Source organism: Sebastes umbrosus, chromosome 19 (genome assembly GCF_015220745.1).
Source record: "Sebastes umbrosus isolate fSebUmb1 chromosome 19, fSebUmb1.pri, whole genome shotgun sequence".
Taxonomy (NCBI): domain Eukaryota; kingdom Metazoa; phylum Chordata; class Actinopteri; order Perciformes; family Sebastidae; genus Sebastes; species Sebastes umbrosus.
This window is the reverse complement of record NC_051287.1, coordinates 3,437,092-3,458,514: the sequence shown is the minus strand read 5'-3', so window position 1 is coordinate 3,458,514 and position 21,423 is coordinate 3,437,092. Positions and strand designations below refer to the sequence as shown.

General features: G+C 37.6%; 1 protein-coding gene across 1 annotated transcript; it reads right to left on the bottom strand.

Moving 5' to 3' along the window:
• Positions 1-8,369: 8,369 nt before the first annotated feature.
• tbca (tubulin cofactor a) lies at positions 8,370-20,418 on the bottom strand. Its single transcript, XM_037753536.1, has 4 exons — positions 20,251-20,418; positions 11,775-11,880; positions 9,827-9,913; positions 8,370-8,989 (listed from the first exon to the last, which is right to left on the bottom strand). The coding sequence occupies exons 1-4, from the start codon at positions 20,301-20,303 to the stop codon at positions 8,909-8,911; spliced, it is 327 nt and encodes a 108-aa protein (XP_037609464.1). The 5' UTR covers positions 20,304-20,418; the 3' UTR covers positions 8,370-8,908.
• Between the last annotated feature and the right edge of the window lie 1,005 nt (positions 20,419-21,423).

Below are 21,423 nucleotides of genomic sequence, written 5' to 3'. Positions count from 1 at the left end.
ATCCACCCTCCTCATCCTCCATCCTCCTTTTCCTCCTCCTCCTCCTCCACCACCTCCTCCATCCATCCTCCATCCTCCTTTTCCTCGTCCTCCTCCTCCTCCTCCTCCTCCATCCTCTCACATCCACCCTCCATCTTCCTCCTCCATCCTCTCACATCCACCCTCCTCCACCACCATCCTCCTCCACCTTCCTCCACTCTCCTCCTCCTCCACTCCTCCTCCTCCACCTTCCTCCTCCTCCATCCTCTCACATCCACCCTCCTCATCCTCCATCCTCCTTTTCCTCCTCCTCCTCCTCCACCACCTCCTCCATCCATCCTCCATCCTCCTTTTCCTCCTCCTCCTCCTCCTCCATCCTCTCACATCCACCCTCCATCTTCCTCCTCCATCCTCTCACATCCACCCTCCTCATCCTCCATCTTCCTCCTCCTCCTCCATCCTCCTCCTCTTCCCTCCTCCTCCTCCATCATCTCATAACCACCCTCCTCATCCTCCATCCTCCAACCTCCTCCACCCTCCATCCTGCTCCTCCATCCTCTCACATCCACCCTCCTCCTCCCTCCTCCTCCTCCTCCATCCTCTCACATCCACCCTCCTCCATCCTTCTCCTCCTCCTCCTCCTCCTCATCCTCCTCCTCCACCCTCTTCCTCCTCCATCCTCCTCCATCCTCCTCCATCCTCTCACATCCCACAACTTCATTCCTCCTCATTCCTGTAATTGGCTTTGATTTCTCCTCCAAATTACATCCAATAAAATAACCTGATTTAATATCTGTGTGAAAGCTTCGACCCATTTCAAGAAATGTTGGATCACCACAATATTTGTTTAATTGTGCATGCTGTTCTGTTTTTATAGTACACGAACAGGAGTTATTCATATGAGGAGGCTGCATTAACACATCCCATACTGGCTAATATAACACCTTGAATATATATTATTCCTTTATGTAATATATTATTTCTTATGTAATATATTATTTCTTATGTAATATATTATTTCTTTAAATTAATCTTCAGATAAACCCAGTGTTTGTTTTTTTGTTGTTGTTTTTTTTGCATCTTCCTGCACTGTATATTATTCATTTATTTTTTTGTTATGTTGTATAGTCTTAAATTGTGTAAAACAAATAAACAAATATGAACTTGAGAATATGAAACTGCATTTATTATCATTATTCTTTTTTATTTTTAAGTCTCCATGATGATATTGTCGACCTCTTTAAATGCCTCTTGGAGACCAAGTGAACCTCTTCTAATATCCTCTGATTTCCCAGTCAGCCAAAACAACAAACTTTATATAATTCTAACCACCAGGCTCATTTTCAAGGCCATTAGGCTTTTTATGTAATTAATGGTGAATCTATACGCCTTTTATTGCAAATATCAGAGTATAAATTAGAGGTAATTTACTAGTATTTAGGCCTGACTGTCAAAGAAAGGGAGGGACTTGGTATAAATGATGTGTGAGCAAATTAATGGAGGGGAGTTCAACATGATGCTGTGGATGATAAAGGGACACAGTTAATACACCTGAATAGATAGATGGGCAAACACCTAATCATGTTTACAACACGTGGAGATTGTAAACTCTTTATTCCTGATTTTTTTTATAATCTGTCTAAATTATTTATTCTCAAAGAGAGACAAGAAAAAAAAAGAAGGAGCTCATTTTGTCCCTGAATAAACCACCACCACCACCATTAGACTCAATTAGCACAACTAAAGGGTCCTTTTTTTTATGCACACCAAAAATCAGACATGCTTTAGACAGATGTCTGGTCGTTTTGTGAAAGAGAGGAGCAGGTTTTATTTATTATGTGCTTGGAAAAAAAAAGTGGCACAAAGGAGGCGTCCGAGCGTGAAACCTGCAGGCTCGTTTGGCTTCTTTTCTTTTCTTCATCCATCCATCCAGGCTTCAATCGCTTCTGCTCATCTTTTATTTGTCTGCAATCTGGTGGCACCAACAGCATGCAGACTGGGATGGATGCATGGATGGATGGATGGATGGATGCATGGATGGATGGAGAGGAGTCGAGTCTCTTTCGGATGCATCCTGGATGTGGACGCGTCTTTTATTCCAAGGAGGAAAAAGAAGAAGATGTTGGAGATATTTTCTCATCGAGGCTCTAATTCTTTTTAGAAGCTGGACTTCAATGGAAATACGCGTCTTTAATTCAAAATATTTAATATTTTGTTTTTTTGGATATAGCCCAGCATATGTTATTTATTTTATAGAATTATTAAGACATTATTGCTGTTCGCATTTAATAATTACGCACAGATTACGCACAGCTTTTTTTCTTGGTGCGCTTATACGGATCATTTAAAATCATCACATGATGGACTGCGCGCTTCATTTTACGACTTTTCAATAGCTCAGTGCTTTTATAGCTGCACAAACAAAAAGTGAATGACTCCTCTCGTGACAGCAGGTCATATTTAACCCAAAACAACCAGACAGAGAGAAGAGATGTCAGGAGGAAGAGGGAGATATTTGTTCTGTGGAAGGGCTGAAAAAAACACCCAAAATAAATATTATCTTTTCTGATATTTTTTAAAATTTTAAATTTTCGTTTAATATTTATAAGTATTTTTTTCATGGTGAATTATTGTTTTTTTTCCTCATATAAATTTGTGATTGCTGCTACAATTTATTTAGATTGAATCTTGCAAGATTTCATGCTTTATTTGGACAATTTATTAAATGCATTGGAGACTTAAAACAAGCTATTATTATTGTTTTTGGGGTTTTATATTTATAAGCATTTTTTTCATGGTGAATTATTGTTGTTTTTTTCCCTCAAATAAATACGTTTGTGATTGCTGCTACAATTTATTTAAATTGCAAGATGTCATGCTTTATTTGAACAATTTATTCAATGCATTGGAGACTTAAACACAAGTTATTGGTATTGTTTTTGGGGTTTAATATTTATAAGCATTTTTTCATGGTGAAATATAGTTTTTCTTCCCCTACATAAATACATTTGTGATTGCTGCTACAATTTATTTAGATTGCAAGATTTCATGCTTTATTTGGAAAATAAAACAACAATTTATTCAATGCATTGGAGGCTTAAACACAAGTTATTATTATTATTATTGTTTTTTCTGGGGGGTTTTATGTCAGGAAGAAGCTGGAGATATTTGTTCTGTGGAAGGGCCAAAAAAAATACCAAAAATAAATATTTTCTGATATTTTTTTCTAACATTTCGTTTAATATTTATAAGCATTTTTTTCATGGTGAATTATTGTTTTTTTCCCCAAATAAATTTGTGATTGCTGCTACAATTTATTTAGATTGAATCTTGCAAGATTTCATGCTTTATTTGGACAATTTATTAAATGCATTGGAGACTTAAACACAAGTTATTATTATTATTGTTTTTTATGACCCAATTTGCTGTTTGATAAATCACTCTCCCTGGAAGTTGTTATTCCTATTAGATGTAATGTATTTAGTTCTAATTCAAAGGCATCTTTTCACTTAATAGTGTCAATAGATTGTGTGTGTGTGTGTGTGTGTGTGTGTGTGTGTGTGTGTGTGTGTGTGTGTGTGTGTGTGTGTGTGTGTGTGTGTGTGAGTGTGTGTGTGAGAGAGTGTGTGTGTGTGTGTGTTGAAGGTCTTGGTTTTGCTGACTTGATAAGGCTGTATAATTAGGGTAAACAAGGAGCACAGCACAGTTAGCTACATCTCTCCACTAACATGCTCGCATCAATCTTATCCATGACATAAATAAAAATAGACAAACAAATTCGCCCCCTGCAAGTTAATGTGGTGCATCTGAGCGGAAAGTAGACATTTTCACGCGTTGTGGAGATGAGGAGTGACTTTTAATAAAAACAGAAAAAAAAAAACACAGAAAAGTGTGATGCTGCTGCAGCTCTGATGCTGTGATGGTGTATATAAAGGATGGCTTTTTACCTTCACATCCATGTATGTATGTATTGCTGTTAATTTACAGCAGGATTTCAACAGTATTAACCTGTTATTGCTAAAAACATCACTTTACTGCTGATCAACTGTCTAAAGTATCATCAGTAACAGTTTCATGCAGTATTTTTTTTTTAATTCTGGGACCTGATCTGCTCATGTGAGGCTTCTACATTGTACATGATTGTAAATCAGTGAATTAGCTTTATTGTTCTTCACTCACATGTTGTTCTGGTTTACATTCTGTGCTCAGCTATAGACACACATTTTGGGAAAAGTGTCAACAAGTCTATTATAGCCTTTTTCCTAACAAGTGCCTTTAATTGTATTTAGTGTGACTATTCCTATGTCTTCCTATATTCCTAAAAAAATAATGTTTATTAAAATGTATGTAAAAAATAAATAGTGCATTAAAACAAATCAGTAAGATAATGTAAAAGAAAGGTGAAAAAAGCAGCTATATAATGGATGTGTTTAAACAGTAAATTAACTGTAAAATACTGTGAAATTAATAAAGTTTAAAACTGTATTTTTCATTAACAGTACAAAGCTGTAAATTTCAGCGACAGTATAATAATGTTAATTTTACAGTAACATAAAGGCAACCCTGCTGCCAGTTCTTTACTGTTATTTATTTTATTTATTTATCTTAACAGTGTGTGTTTGTTGCTGATGGACTCACAGTTCATACCATTTGGGGCTCGAACCTGTGGCCTTTTTGGTTACAGTACAGGCTCTCCAACACCACCACAAGGCCTGGGTGATTTTTTTCCTCTCCCTTTTCCTGTGATCCGCCTTTGCAGTCTGTATTCACTCAATTAGAGATTTCTGAGGAGAAAAACAATCGATCTTCCATCTGCACAAGCCCCAGTTTAACAAATGAGATTCTTGTTTCATGCAGCTGATTTGGTGACAGTCTGGGGGGATTAGGAGTAATAAGTTACTGTGTTGAGGAGGAGGAGGAGGAGAACAGCAGCTGATGCTGCAACTCGGCTGCAACCACAGCAGGCTGCTCTGCGTCCTCCTGCAACCAGAGGATAAAGTTTGACATGGACAAACAGCCTGTTTTTAACATCAATAAACTTGAAACTATCGGATCATTTACTGACTTGGATGCAAACACATCTGGCTGTAGATTTAGGATGATAATGACATAATGATTCTGTAATTTGCTCTTTGTCTTCGTTTTAAATTATGTTTGTTGTTTGTTTCTGTCCATCTTGGCCAGGACAGTCTTGAAAAAGAGATTTTTAATCTCACTGAGTCTTTACTCCTGGTTAAATAAAGGTTAAAAGGTTATTTAGGTTACAGCAAGTATAGAAGTTCTGCTTTCAAAATTGTATTTAAAGCTATGTAAGTTCGCTATTAAAGAATCAAAGTAAAAGTAATCACTGTAAAGATATGGCCTCAGTAAGTAGCCTATTATATTAAACATTATAGGCCTATAGGCTAATACTAATGATGCATTAACATGTAAGCAGCATATTAATGTTGTGGAGCTTGTTTGACCCATTTTATATAGTGGTTTGTATATGCATTGGATTTTATATATGGTCATTATAAGTTATTAAAATCTTCATCTGCAAAGTAGCATATAGTAAAAAGTACAATATTACCCGTTGGATTGTACCTGTGCTACAGTATATGCTCTCATTATTAGATTGGAAGATAAGCTTGCTCCAGAGGTTATTTACAGGCCAATTTGTTCATTTAGTGCTAATTTTAGAAGGTCTATAGTCGGTTTCCCTGATAATTCACAGCAGATGAGTCAGGTGAGCTTAAAGCAAAGAGGTTGAAGCAGTTAGTTTTGTTTGAGAATTAGGAGAGTGAGAGTAACTATACTCAAGTGAGCCCCATTATTACTTTTTAATCAAGTTATAAGTGACCAATTGTTCAAGTACTGTACTTAAGTAGAATTTTGAAGTATACTTGCAGAGTATTTCCATGCCATTTATACTATAGTGCACTACATTTAACTCAATCTTAGTTTACAATATTATGCTTTTTACTCACTACATGTATCTGACACTTACTTTTTCAGATTTAGATTTTACATAGCAACACAAACATGTGATCAGTTTATAAAATAAGATGCATTTCAGTAGATTAAACTATTCATCACTAATTTACCAAATACATCATTAAAATGCTGCTCAAGTTTATGCATTAATAATATAAATCTAATGATATAACTCCCTGAAACTGTCCACTCTGCTGCCTAATTAGTGTTTTTATTTTGATAGTTTAGGTACATTTATTTTGCAGATAATACCTCCATACTTTTACTTAAGAAACTTAAGAAAATGCAGGACTTGTAACTGAGTATTATACATTGTTTACTGCTATTTTTCCTTCAGCATAGGATCTCAAAAGGATCTGAAGTAACAACGCAGCTCCATATGCAATATTGCAAAGTAACCACTCAATTACTGTATTTAAGTCAGATTTTGAAGTACACCTTGGTATTTCCATTTTATGCTATTAATACTTCTAGTCCACTACATTTCAGATTGAGACATTATTGTGTTTTTACTCCACTACATTTATCAGATTTAGATTTTACATACACAAACATATGACCAGATTATAGAATAAGATGCATTTCAGTAGATTTAACTAATTAAAATGCTGCTCCCGTTTATGCATTAATATAAATCTAATTATATAATAACTCCCCACTCTGCTGCCTAATGAGCTTTTATTTTGATAGTTTAGGTACATTTATTGTGCAGATAATTCTTCCATACTTTTACTTAAGAAAATGCAGTATGTATTATTTGTTTACTGCTACTTTTCCTTCAGTATAGGATCTGAATACTTGCTACCCAGCAGCCACTACATGTTGAGAGCAGCCAGCAGCCTGCACGGGTCCTCTGGTCACATAAACCCAGATGTAGCGCCCCGCCGCCGCATCTCATGCCTCAATTAGCGCCGCTGCCCTCTGCACGGACTCGATTAGGCCGTGATTTATCCGAAAGAAATATAATTATACCTCCAAATAAAATAATCAGCATTGAAGAGCGATTTCCTTAACGAGATGGAGCGGGGTAGATGTCACGGAGTAGCAGCGCCTCATTAGGGCGGTAATGAGACTTTGGGGTGATCCCGATAATTATCGAAATCTGTAAAATAAGGATCAAGTCAAATGTAACCTTAATTTGTCTGGCAATTGAGTTCATTTATTAGTATGACTATTTAGGAAGGACTCTCTCAGCCTTAATACAAGGTGTCGTTATTTTAGGCCATTTGGATAATAGATGTAACGGCTGCAGGGACGTCACACTGCCTGTTTTATCATTCATAGCCATAACCAACATTTGTCTTTTGACTGACAGGGTTTCCCCAAAGTGCTCCTCTTTATTCTAGGTATTCTTTCCACTGCTCTTAACAGGATAATACAATTTAATCCATCAGTTCAGTGCCGAAACCATCAGTTTATTAATCGATTAGTAGACTGAAAGAAAATTACAATCCCCAACCATTTTCATGCCAAACATTCAACTGGTTTTAGTTCCTCAAATATGATCATCTGCTGCTCCTCAGCTGTTTTACATCACCTTTAGTTGAATAAATTTGTGTTTTGCACAAACAAGCTGAAGAAACTTTCTTTCTGACATTTCACAAAATCGAAAGAATGAAAATAATTGTTACTTGCAGCTTTGGTTAGTATTCTAGGATGCATCATCATCTAAAGTTTGGAGCAAAGATACGTAGAAAAGGAATGCAAAATCAGTCTGAAACTTATTAATCTGTCACTTCATACTCACTACAGTTATCTGCAAGTTTTTAACCGTTTACAGTAGTCACCAGTGTAAAGCCTTCCCACTTCAAAACAACCCAGCAGTGGACCCACACCATTGAAAGTGATGGTTATTTTTGCAGAAAAGACAAAAGTGTGTGTATTTAATCAGCGTACTCTCATACAACGGTTCGTATAACATCTTACGAAAATATTTTTTTTGTTTTCCTACGAATGTCCAGTAGCACGTGTCAATATCCGCTCATTACATGCATACAGTCTTTTCAAAATAAACTTCTGTCATCACAGGAAACTTGGTTAGGTTTAGGAAACAAAATTACTTATTTAGGTTTAGGAAAAGATCATGGTTTGGCTTAGCATAACACCGGAAGTGGCGTAACTTAAGTATGAAAGTCTGGTGTTTTTAGACTCACCCATGCACCCCGACCTCCGACCTACACGGGATTCACCGCTAATATTTCTAGGGGCTGTCCCGAATACCATTATTTGGGCTTCAAATGTCTTCGGTGAGAAATATTCGAAGGTATTCGACGCTTCGCGGAGCAGCGTTTCAGTGCCGCTGCCTCACACACACCTCTACACACAACAAACCGCGATAGTCTGAGTATAACTAATAATAATGAATTATAATGAATGTTGAATATGAATAATGTTGTGGGATTATTCCTTATTTCATGAGCTATTTTGGGATTTATACATTAGTATTACATACTCATATAAAATAGTGATTTGGAGGTCGAATATCGTGGCCATGGTTGAAGTTTCGAAGCATTTAGGTCAACCCTACATTTTTTCTAGTTGACGATGACGTGGATTACATACAGATTGATATCGTGGGATATACACGAATTACAGTGCATCATTTTTCGTAGGTATAGCTATGAACGGTGTATGAGAACAGCATGATGTAACCATGTCTATGAAGTCCAGATTGTGTATCAGTATGACGAATAAAATGTTAAGAAAGAACCCCTCTACTCCTCGGCTGTAGTAAAGTGAATGTTTTATCGTGTTCTTGTGGGATTTTACACACACAGGAGGAGTGTGATCAAATGTGGTGGCACGTTAACAGTAAACAGTAGAAATAATTACATCAAGAACAGAGACGCTGAATGGATTCAGTTTGCCGCCACGGTTCCAAACAGGGCCTGACGAAAGGAATGGACATTTAAAGCAAGTGAATCTCACAGTGAGAACAGAAACAGATCAGAAATCATCCTTCAAGCTCCACTGAGTCCGATACGTTTTTGGCCTCTTTGTACTCCTCTGATTCGCCCAAATCCGCTTCTATTTCCTGGAAAGACACAAGCACACACACATGCTTTTGTTTTATTGCCATTTTAGGACAACATTGCCATCTCCTACACCCAAAAATTAGGAATTACAGCTGGCTACTTAAGAAGAAATCCACAACTTTTTGTCTATTTAAAAAATATTTGCACAAAAGTTGTTGGATGTCACTTCGTTGTCGTCATAAAACTTAACGCCTGAGGTCATATCAGTCATTATTATGTTAGCGGGATCTATATTTAGCAGTTAAGGGGTGGATCAAGAGATGGCGTGACTGTATGGTGTCCATGTCCTTTAATCAAGTGTGTGCAAGTTCCTGCGGTGGTCACCGAAGTGACAGCGCTGCTAATGAACTGTGATGAGCGTGTGCAATATGTGCATGTCAGTCTAAAAGGAAGAAAGAAGGGAGGATGAGTGATAGGAGAAGGGGACATGTTGCTAATTCCAGGTTAGCTCCCTCTGCCTACCAGCCAGCTCTCATGTGAGTGAGTCACACCACCAGCTGCCTGACTGTTGCTCTGCATTAATTGAGATGACCCTGAGACATGCATGCTTATGTTTGCTTCTCACCATATCAACTTAAGTCCTGAAGGGATTTGGACGCACACTGCGATGGTACGGATACACAGAAATGCGTTTAATTGGTGTGACACATGTGACACTTGAGCATATTCACGTTTAGTTCACTAAAATCACAAAAACATGTATACCCCTTAACCCCTTTTGGTATGTGGCCAAGCAGATAGTTGCAGTTTGGGCAAAGTGGATCTTTGAGCAAAATGCTAACGTCAGCATGTCCTGTTGTGAGATGGAAAACTTTATTTACATTTGTGTTACTTACTAAAATCTGAACCAGATCTTCATGTGCTTTCGTCAGACGACGGCGGCAGTCTGGGATCATCATTTTGGACTCCTGCAACACCTCAATCTGAAACCGAACGGAGACCACATCAGTGCCATCACCGACTGTATTAATTGGACCCACCACTGCTCCTGTTCAACACATCACTGAACATGTATTATTTTCCAAGTATAGAAGATTCATTCAAACAGCTAGGAACAGGCATATTCATTCGCTGCATTTCGTTGTAGGCTTGTTCCTGACAGTGACATGCAGGGTGTCCCACACACACTCGGCTGTGGTTAACATCTCCAAACAAGCCGGCGGTATGAAATATGTTATTGAGTTATCGATCGGGCAGGGAGTTGGGCAGCAGGGGACCACCTCGATCTGACTGCACACCTGGATAAATGAAGAAACCCTGAGCCGAGGGCACTGTGATCAGGCGTAAAGAGGTATTACTACGCCTGGAGTGAAACTGTGTTACAGCCTGGGGAACTTTCACAGCCGCGGCTAATGTGGAATTCCCCCAGCTGGCACCCTAAAGAGCAGAGAAGAGTTGGCTAACGCTGTCAGACACACTCACTCATGACAGATGCTTCCTCACCTAGGCCCTCTGTCGAGCTGGAGAGTCAAAACACGGACGCAGTTACACACATGTACATTACACGGCTGTGCACACTAACAGGCAGTCAGATGAACTCGTACGCAGGCGGGCTGGCAGACTAACTGACACGCTGAAAGACGGCAGACAACTAGTCGAGCTGGTTGCCATCTAGATATGACAAGGTGAGTCAGACTAAGCAGAGGAGTGCTGAAACAGAGAAAAGTCATGGTGCCCTCCCAGTGCAGTGGAATGATCCCATCAGTGCTGGATAAAGATGACACTTACAGCGTATTGATTCCATTAAAATAAAAACCTCTAATCCATCCTGCCTCAGACCTCTCATCTCCAACCATAATCCATCTGGCCCCCCAATCTCCACATTTAACACCAGCCAAGCCTGCTGCTCAGCCGGAGTCGCCGCTCTATGAATGAGCAAACAAAACAAAACACACACAGAATTTTAATTTTAGCAGTAAACACAATCAGACGCGGCGCCGGCTCTGCAACTCCTCCCTGCCTGGAACGTGTAGAAGTGAAAAATCAAAATCAACTGGGACTCTGCGGAGCTGTACTCATGGACCATGCCGACATTATTCGGCACTGTCCATATATTCAGCCTTTTTGGGATGTGGGGCGTTTAACGTCAAGGTTTGATTTGATGTTTTGTTTCTCTCTTTTTGGAGATATGCCTAAAAGGTTTGTGCCTTTTTATAAACACAACTACAGTATCAAAACTCCAATTTCCACGGGAAAATTACTCACCCCAGAAGGGTGAACAAGACTTAAAGTCTACAGCAGGGGTCTCCAACAAGTAGTTCACGAGCTACCCGTTTCTGAGTGGCCTGCTAAAGGTGAAAACAACCCTTAAACAACACAGTCGGTTTACCAAACTGACGAAGAAGGCCAACGCAGCCACATATCCGTGTTTTAGGGACTCATTCCTGTAGCACACGCTACGCACACGCAAATGATGGCGGGCTGCACGAGTAGTGAGAGAGAGAATGGAGAGGAGGGTAGGGACACTAAATTACCAGCATGTGTCAGTAATTATCAAACTCCTCTAAAGTAACATGATATAATTACATCTGCATCAAGCAAATTACAAAATCACTAATGATTCTCCTCTCAAAACCTAATTCTTCATTATCACTGTGGACTGACCTCATTACATGAATGAGGGGACACTCAAATCATCAAGATAGGATTCACTTCCTAACTATGGGAGAGCAAAAACCTCTTCACTTACTGGCGGAGATCAAACTGAAATGGATAATGCAAAGGTTTTCAAATTAAAGACACATGAATGTTGTACGGTATCCGATTGAAGCAAAGCACACATACCTGCTTCCTGAGGACATATTCATCTCCTGCCTCTGCTTTCATGCGATCAACCTTCTCCTGCTGCTGCACTAGTTCCTTTTTGTATGAAATCTCCTCTTTCACCAGCCTGCAGAGGACAGGAAGAGAGGAAAAGACAGTTCATAGTTAAAAGGCAGTGACACAGTGTTGTTCCACCAAACATGAAACATAAATGTACGGCCTCCCAGACAGATAATATAGGCCGGAGCATGAAAAAGGTGGGCTGTGATGGTCACCTTTTGCAGACAGGGCCATCTATCCTCATTCTCTCTCCAACGTGTCTCTGACTGAGGGGACACGGTGAGATCATCTCCCGCAGGATGGCAAGATACACAACCTCAATAACAACCACCCAACACATCAGTCCTCCTCACTGCTGCTACACACACTACCGGCATCCAAGTGGAGATCAGCCTTATGCTTTGATATGCAGCTTATCATCTACAGTATATGTTAATCTAAAGATACTTAGGATAGGAATACAGTATCTGAGAGAAATACTTTTCATATATTGTTAATATGAAGCTTTATTTCTGGAACAAACCTTCACTTTTACACTAAAATATTACTTATTTCGGGAATTGATCGCAGTTACTGTTGTTCAAAGCTATGTATCATACAAACTGTTGCTACTGTATTTACTTGATTTTACCATTTTTATATAAATATAGATAGTAAATGAACATCATTCTTTCACATTTGATAACAAGAAATGATGTAATGTCATAATGCAGAACACAAACCAAATGGTAACGCAACATTAGCACAAATCATTTATCCAAAATTGATATTTGTCTTAAATTATTTTTTAACTGAATTGAATTAAATTTCCGAGGGATCAACTAATCCATTATTCGACCTAACGTTTCTGCACTGATCTCTAATCTAATGTATGTATTATATCAGAATCTCATCGTTAATGAAACATTCCTCTCACAATAATGGGCATGACGAAGTACAAGATGATAATCCTGATATATTATCACACACAACTATGTGCTTTGCCTATTTCACGTTAATTCAGCGTAGGGATTTCCAGTACCAGAGCCGTTTTTAAATATACTCATAGCTGCCTTGCATGCTATTTAATTTAATTATTTTTTCTCTAGTGACACGGTTCACATCAAGATCATTTCAATACTGATAACACAGATTTCTCTTTATCACCTCTACTGTAAAACAAACCGTTACCAATACATTTTTCCAAATAAACGTCTGAATTTCTTAATTTTCAAGGGTCGAGTAACATCGAGCTCCAACTCCAACTTATTTTCACGATTAATCGATTAGTTGTTTGGTTGATCAGTGTTTCCCAAAGCCCAAGATGACGTCCTTAAATGTCTTGTTTTGTCCACAACTCAAAGATATTCAGTTTACTGTCATAGAGGAGGAAAGAAACCAGAAAATATTCACATTTAAGAAGCCGCAAACTCAAAATTACTCAAAACAATTAATTGTTGGTGATTAATTTAATAGTTGACAACTAATCAATTAATCATTGAAGCTCTAAAAGTCATTTTACAAGAAAAAATATAAAATGAAAACAAATTTCCAGCTTCTAAATTGTGAGGATTTGTTGCTTTTCTTTGTCTCATTTGATAGTAAACTAAATATATTTGTCTTTTGGACTGTTGGTCAGACAAAACAAGGCTTTTGGAAACAATACCTTGAACTTTGGAGACGTTATAACGGACCTTTCTCACCATTTATAGACTAAACCAGAGCTTGAATGTTTCATACATATGTTTAGGGCTGCAACTAACGGTTATTTTTATTGTTGATTAATTTCTCGATTAACCGATTAGTTGTTTGGTCTATAAAATGTCAGAAACTGTTGATCAGTGTTTCTCAAAGCCCAAGATGACGTCCTCAAATGTCTTGTTTTGTCCACAACTCAAAGATATTCAGTTTACTGTCATAGAGGAGTAAAGAAACCAGAAAATATTCACATTTAAGAAGCCGCAATCAATGAAATAAAAACAAATTCCAGCTTCTAAATTGTGAGGATTTGTTGCTTTTCTTTGTCTTATTTGATAGTAAACTAAATATATTTGTCTTTTGGACTGTTGGTCAGACAAAACTAAGCTTTTGGAAACATTATCTTGAACTTTGGAGACGTTATAACGGACCTTTCTCACCATTTATAGACTAAACCAGAGTTTGAATGTTTCATATATGTGTTTAGGGCTGCAACTAACGGTTATTTTTATTGTTGATTAATCTGTTGATTATTTTCTCGATTAGTTGTTTGGTCTATAAAATGTCAGAAAATGGTGAAAAGTGTCGATCAGTGTTTCCAAAAGCCCAAGATGACGTCCTCAAATGTCGTGCAGCAGCCACACAAATAAAAAACCTTTTGCTGTCCTCATGCCTTCCAGCTCACACATTATCGCCGAGCTTATCTGACTCCTTTATCCACCTCTATCGCCTCCACACACATACACCCACACACTTCTAGTCCTTTTTAGAGATTAATTGATCATCAATTTAGTCCCTAATTTGGACCAAGTCAGGTGGTAAATGGGCCTCTTTTCCTTGATTGTTAGTGAAAATGGGCCTGAGTACATTGATAAATTTTGATTATTTATCAATTACGGGCCAAATGGAACTAAATCTATCAAACAGGTTCCGACCCTGATTGGCATAATGGAGTTTGAAAATATCGCTATTGATAATGATTCCCAACTAATAGTCTTTTTCCGGCTGTGCCTGCTTGTCGGAATGACAACACAAATTTAATTTTTCATAAAATCAGCTGCGCGTGCGTAAGTGAGTGATCCTTCATTAATCAGTAACATTACTGGAGACCCTTCCCTCCGTGTTGCGATGCTCCTTGCTTAGCCAAGGAAGCCAACAGCACTCTGTCATATTTTACATCAATTACCACTCATTCTAATACGGTTCCATCAAGAAGCTTTTAAACAGGCACCATATGCAATAGCAGCTCCACTCTCGTGCTTGATGCAGAGTGAGTGATGTCACCTGTTTAGAGTCAAAGAAGGTGGTAAAGAGAGGGGAAAGATGGAGGAAGGAAGGCTGGAATAATTTGAATAAAACTGAAGGACAGTCTAATAACAAAATGTCCATTCCTCCCCTTCCAGTCCTGATGTTAATTTCTTATTTCTCCCAGACTTGGAGCGCTGTGTGAATGAGGGGTGGGGTCGCGGCTGGTTTTAAATAGACCTGCCACCTCAGGCTTAATGGAAAAGGCAGCTCTCTGGAAAATAGAAAAAAAAGGGAATTAGAGCCAGCCGACACACACATTCGGCCGCCTCCTCTAGCACTGTATTTTTGAGCCACGATGTAGTCTGTGCTGGGACCGGAATGACAAAGGCAAATTACTGTTGTCATTTTATTAAGGGCATCCGCCTCGCTAGGGCAGAAAAGGCACTGACTGGAATGTGCAAAAGCCACTGGAAATAGGCCCGGCTAAAAGAGCAGGCAGGTTTCCTCTAAACTCCAATATATGAAAAGAGAGGAGGGAGGGAGCAAGGCAAGAGGAGAGAAGAAGGAGAAAGAGACTGAGCGGGAGGGACACCAGATTATGAAGAGACAGAAAGCAATGACAATCTGTACGTTTAAACCTAACAGCTTGATTAAGGGTCCTTGTCAAGATATACTTTTGGTCTAGAGGGGGTGAGATGTAATATCTGTATCAAATAGTATACTCAAAAGGGCCGGGACAATGTTCCTATCTCCCGATACTTGGGTGCCGATTCGATATGTATTGCGATTTTTAAGTATTGTGTTCGGATATTACGATTTAATGTGATTTTTGTTAACTTTTTTTAATACTAGACCACGGGAAACACTTCAAGGGACTTTTACTTTGGGAAATATCTAAATTAATACAGTAAAAATGTTTGATTTCCAGCAACCCAAAAATCTAAGATTAAAGACATTTCCCTCACAAATTAGTGGTATTTTCTTTTTAATTTATAAGGGACATGTAATGTTTTATACTTCTGGTGAATATAATCCAATCAATCTTATTTCCATAGATGTATTTTGAATATACAGTTCCCTTTGTTAACACCTTATTTTGAAAACCGGACGTAGTCACACATGTATACTTCCTCTAACTTCTCCAAGTCCGTCTCTAGCTCTCCCGCCAGCTCCATTCTCTTTATCCATCCATGTTCAGCTCCATCGGGGCTGTTTGAATGCATTTAACATCAATGTCAGTATATGGGTGCTCTACAGTTGTAGCGTCGGCCCATTTGACCACGGAGATGAGAGCGACAGCCGGCTTGACCGCACGTTACCGCGATACGATAACGTTTCCTGTCCATGACAGAGTTAGCATGCAGCTTTAGCCGTGATGTCTAGCTCTGCTTTTCCTGACAATGTGCAAAACCCAAAGTGTTTCCATCCGTTACTGGATGTGTAGTGTTTACCACACTGGATTTAAAATGTGAGTGTGCAGGTAGTATCCACGTGGACCATCTGCCGTTTTCTACTGTCGTGTTTCGGCCACCTGCGGTTTGTTTTGGTTGACGGATACGGAACGGATATGACATCACGTTACTCAGACAACAATAAAAGCGGTAACTTTCTTTCACCTCCACATAGACTCAAATGCATTAAAATATATATTTTTTTTAAATCGCAATACATATGTGAATTGATTTTTTTCCCCATCCCTAAAACTCAACCTAAAAAACATCAGTACAGTGTTAAGGGACAGTACTGGTTGATGAAGTACACTATTGTACTATTGTTTTTCCTACACACATTATCCTCTATGGGAAATCCAGCCACCATCATCACCACCTCAGGGAGCCTGTTAGTAATCTGACCCTCATCAAAACACGATCGATAGCACATTACACTATCACCACTGACAGGAGGGAATTAGAGGTCTGCCTGATCGACGACAGATACTCTCAGTCCATCACACAGAGACTTCTATACTGAGCACATTACCCCACCACACCTCATAATATCTACAGTATCTTCTATTCCAGCATGGTAAATCTGGACACATTTAGCTCAGAATGGATGCCGACTCTATTAATAGGCTGGCTTAAAGTGGATGATGAGCTTGAGAGGTCCTACATCAAAAAGCTTGTGTTTTGTCCCCGATGTCATGTGCAAAACAAAACAGATTTATTATGCGACTGATTTGGAATTTCTATTCATTATTCTTTTGTACAAGTCCATTTTTTCAGAGACAAAAAATTAAGACAGCACAATCTTAGGCTACATCCATCATCAGCTAGAAAAAAATGCAAACAGTAAAGAAGCAAAATGAATGGAGTGGGATGTACAATTGCTTAAAATAGTGAACTTAGGTGTTTGGTCTTAGTAGCTCTTAAACATCTTGTGGACGCACACTGATGATATATTTTGTGTTTGACTCGTGGCTTATCTGTTTTTGCTGTAGATTTCTTTTGAAAGAAATAAGTGTGGTTTGTGAAAGCATCAAAATTAGAAATATTTGTACTTATTACTGTTATTTAATCACTTGACTCCTGTACGTGAATCAGATGTTTCCGATCAGATGTCTATCTATCACATCTGCAGCTGAAGCAAATAGTCAATTCATGACTGACAGAAGATTCATTTGGAACTATACTGATAATCGACTAAGTCATTTTTAAACTAAAAGTGCTACAAATTCAGATTCCAACTATTCAAATGTGAATATTTGCTGGTTTTGTAGTCCACTACATGGTTTCTGCTTCCTGGGGGATACCTTGATCTATAATAGTAAATTTACTATCTTTGGGTTCTGACCTGTTAATTGGACAAACCAAGCAATTTAAAGACGTCTCCTTGGACTATAGGAAATTGTGATGGGGCATTTTGGCTCTTTTCGGCATTTTACACTAAACGATTAATCAAATAAAAATGTGCAGATTAATATAACTTAGCAGTAGCGTAGCTTACCGGCATTCAGTGTTTGCAAAAAATGTAACGTCATAGACTACCTGTCTTTGTTTGCTCTTCCTTTTGATTTTAACATCATGACATTGACAGAAACATAATATATGTGTCCAAAATAAAGTCATGGAGGGTGCATGCACATCTAAAGATATCATCATTGTATTGAAATCACTATCCCAATAATAAAACCATTTAACTCTACTGGTATCTTAACAGATCTCTCTTTTCTCATGATCACAAGTTAGGCCGTTTTGCCAGCAAACTTTTCCAGCTATAAAAGTTTTCAGGGTCTACAGTATATATAAAAGTAGTTTCCATGCCTTTCTAAATCTAAGACAACATGCATTTTATTCAGACGGCTAAAAAGCCTAGTTGAAAAAGAAATTGAGCATCACAGCAGGGACAAAGTGCTCCTAAAGGACAAGAGAGAACATGAGAGATTTTCTACTGTTAACATGCTCTTACTGCAAACTCCACATTTCGTGCTGCTGCTTTTTACAGTAAAGGCCTTCTAACACAGGGAATTATGTACCGCTTTTATTGAGAAGTAGTCGCAGGAAATCTAAAGTGAAGCTCTAATACAACTAACTTCCACTTGGCTACTTGCAGCAGCTTAGTTTAGTTTGTTTAAATCAGGTTGGTTTTACACTACATTTGCATTTTAACCACTATTGTCGGTGGATTAGTTTAATTATCAATTCACTTCCCAATTGTTGCTACACAAATAATAGTACAAGCGTTGATAGTGGTGTATTATGTGTCATGACCGAAACAGGATATACTGAAGATTCCAGTCAAACCAGATCTGAAGAACAATGACTGTACAAGATTAAACTTTCACTGCGCTGCAATACATTTGTGTTTATTGCATTTAATAAAACATGTTGCATGCTTCATTTAGATGTTTTGAATCCTACTGTTAATGGAGTTTAGTGATTAGCTGCGTGTGGTCTCATTAGTTTATGTGAATTATACAAATGTCTTAATAATCTTGCAATATTTGTTGATACAGCACCTTAACAAAGACGTAGCGGAGAGCTTGATTAAGGTGTAACATGAGTAACAACTCTGGGTTAACTAAGCTGAGGTTATATAATGTGGCTCGAGAAAAAGTTAGATAAATACTAAATGTTTAACTTTGCAGTTATTGACCAGATACTGAATATTAAATGCCTCAGAACAAAATGATGGGGAAATAATTGATCAATCATTTGTCTTTTTCAGTTAATACAAATCAATTAAGAATCAAAATCACACGTTTTAGTGTGGGAAATAAAACAGCACCATACTTTACAAACTATAGGATTTTCTCATGATGTGCTGTGCTTAGTCACATTAAACTTGTAGGGCCTAACAATAACCATAACCATACTAGCCTACATGATGCAGTGTCATCTGACTGTGCAGCTACATTTGTGTTTCTTGCAAGTAATAAAACATGTCCCATGCTTCCTGGAGATGTTTTGAATCCTACTGTTACTCACTGGGATCACAGAGTGTGCAGACTGAGTGTCAATAAGTAAAAAAAAGAGGTAGTTTAGTGTCATCAGTTTATGTGAATTATACAAATGTCTTATTAATCTTGCAATATTTGTTGATAAAGCACCTTAACAATGACTTAGCAGAGAGCTTGATCAAAATGAAGTATGAGTAATGGGATAACTAAGCTGAGGTTATATACTGATGGAAAATGAATCCTTTTTGTGGCCTGAAAAGAAGTAAGATAAATTAGAAAATGAATACTAATTGACCAGATACTGAATATTAAATGCCTCAGAACAAAATTATGTGAAAACAATTGATCAAATGATGTGTCTAAATAGGTCTTTTTATTATTATTCTTATTTAGTAACAATATATTTAATAACAATGTGATTTTTTATTATTTATTATGTTATTACAAATCAATTATAAGGATCAAAATTACATGTTTTAGTGTGGGAAATAAAACAGCCCCATACTTTACAAACTAAAGGATGTTTTTATGATGTGATGTGCTTAGTCACAGTAATCTTGTAGGCCTAATTACACCCATGTGATGACCATACTACTAAAGGTAGCAGTAGCCTACATGATGCAGTGTCATCTGACTGTGCAGCTGTTTCCTACATCTCCACAAATATCCAGCTATAGCATATATATATGAGCTAATAGTCAGCTCAGACTGGATGGGGGAAAGTCTTGTTATATGGAGATAAAATCAAAACACAGCTACACAAAGCTGTGTTAAAAACAGCAGTGTAATATTAGTCAGTTTTCATTGTGAGCTTCTCTGTAGCTACTAGCTAGCTATGGTTTATTGTTATATTAACAGCTATTTAACTATTAAATAATACAATATCATAAAAAACAACTTTTAATGACCTCTTTCATCAGCATACATGACATTCAGAGGAATAAAGCAGCAGAATACCTCTCAGAGGAGACAAAAACGAGGTCACATGTTGTTAGCATTATGCTAGCTAACTAGCTAACTAGCACTGCAAGTCACTCTAAAACACATTATTATTAAAGTAAAACGTTATTTAAGTCCAGTGAAGTGAGTTTGTATTATCACACAGAAGCTTACCTCCTGACGATGTTAGTTTTGATCTTAATCTGTCGTATTCTTGGGTCTGCCATGGCTGTAGGTGTGTGATGCTAGTCGGCTGTATCTGCGGAGGCTAACTGTTAGCTGCTAACTGTGTGCGCAGGCTGGAAGTCAGGGATGACAAGCTGCTCGCAGATAAATCGATATGAAGGAGCAGCGGATGATTATCGAGTGTGTGGATCACAAACAGCAGAGTTAGAACTCTATGGAGGACAAGAATCATATGGAGGATTGGACCACTGGTAAACTGTTGACCTATAAAATAAAATAAAATAAAATAAAATAAAATAAAATAAAATGAAATAAAATAAAATGAAATGGAATGAAATAAAATAAAATAAAAATAAAAATAAAAATAAAATGAAATGAAATTAAATAAAATAAAAATATGTCTCTGTCTATATCTGTCTATTCCAGTAGGAAAAACACTTTGGGGAGTGAGTGAGCTCTGGTCTTTTAGGGCAACATTTAATCTTATAGATACAAAAATAAAGATACAAAAATAAGTAATAATGTGTTTATTTCCCTAAATGAAGATAAAAAAATAAACTATGACAATAAGTAATTTTGTTATATCAAAACACCAAAATTAGGACTCTATGGAGGACAAGAATCATATGGAGGATTGGACCACCTATAGAATAAAATAAAATGAAATAAAATGAAATAAAATGAAATAAAATAAAATAAAATAAAATAAAATAAAAATATGTCTATGTCGATTAAATGTAGTTCAACAATGGAGGACAAGAAGCATATGGAGAATTTGGACCACTGGTCAACTATTGACCTATAAAATAAAACAGAATCAAATAAAATAAAATAAAATAAAATAAAATCTGTCTATTTAATGTAGATCAACAATTTATTTGATTCAGAAGAGGTAAAAAATAGTGCACAGTGGCTCACGTTATTACACACAATAATGTGGTAGTGTTGAATTTTTATTTTCTTTATTCAACCTCTATTTAACCAGGCAGGTCAATTAAGAACAAATTCTTATCTACAATGGCGGCCTGGCAAATGGAAAAAAGCCTCTTGTGGGACGGGGGCAGGGGGTAAAATTAAACTTTACATTTAACAGCAAGCAAGGTATGCAGACTAGTAAACAAGCATCGGGCAGTAGCAGACAAACAGCATCAGGAAATACTA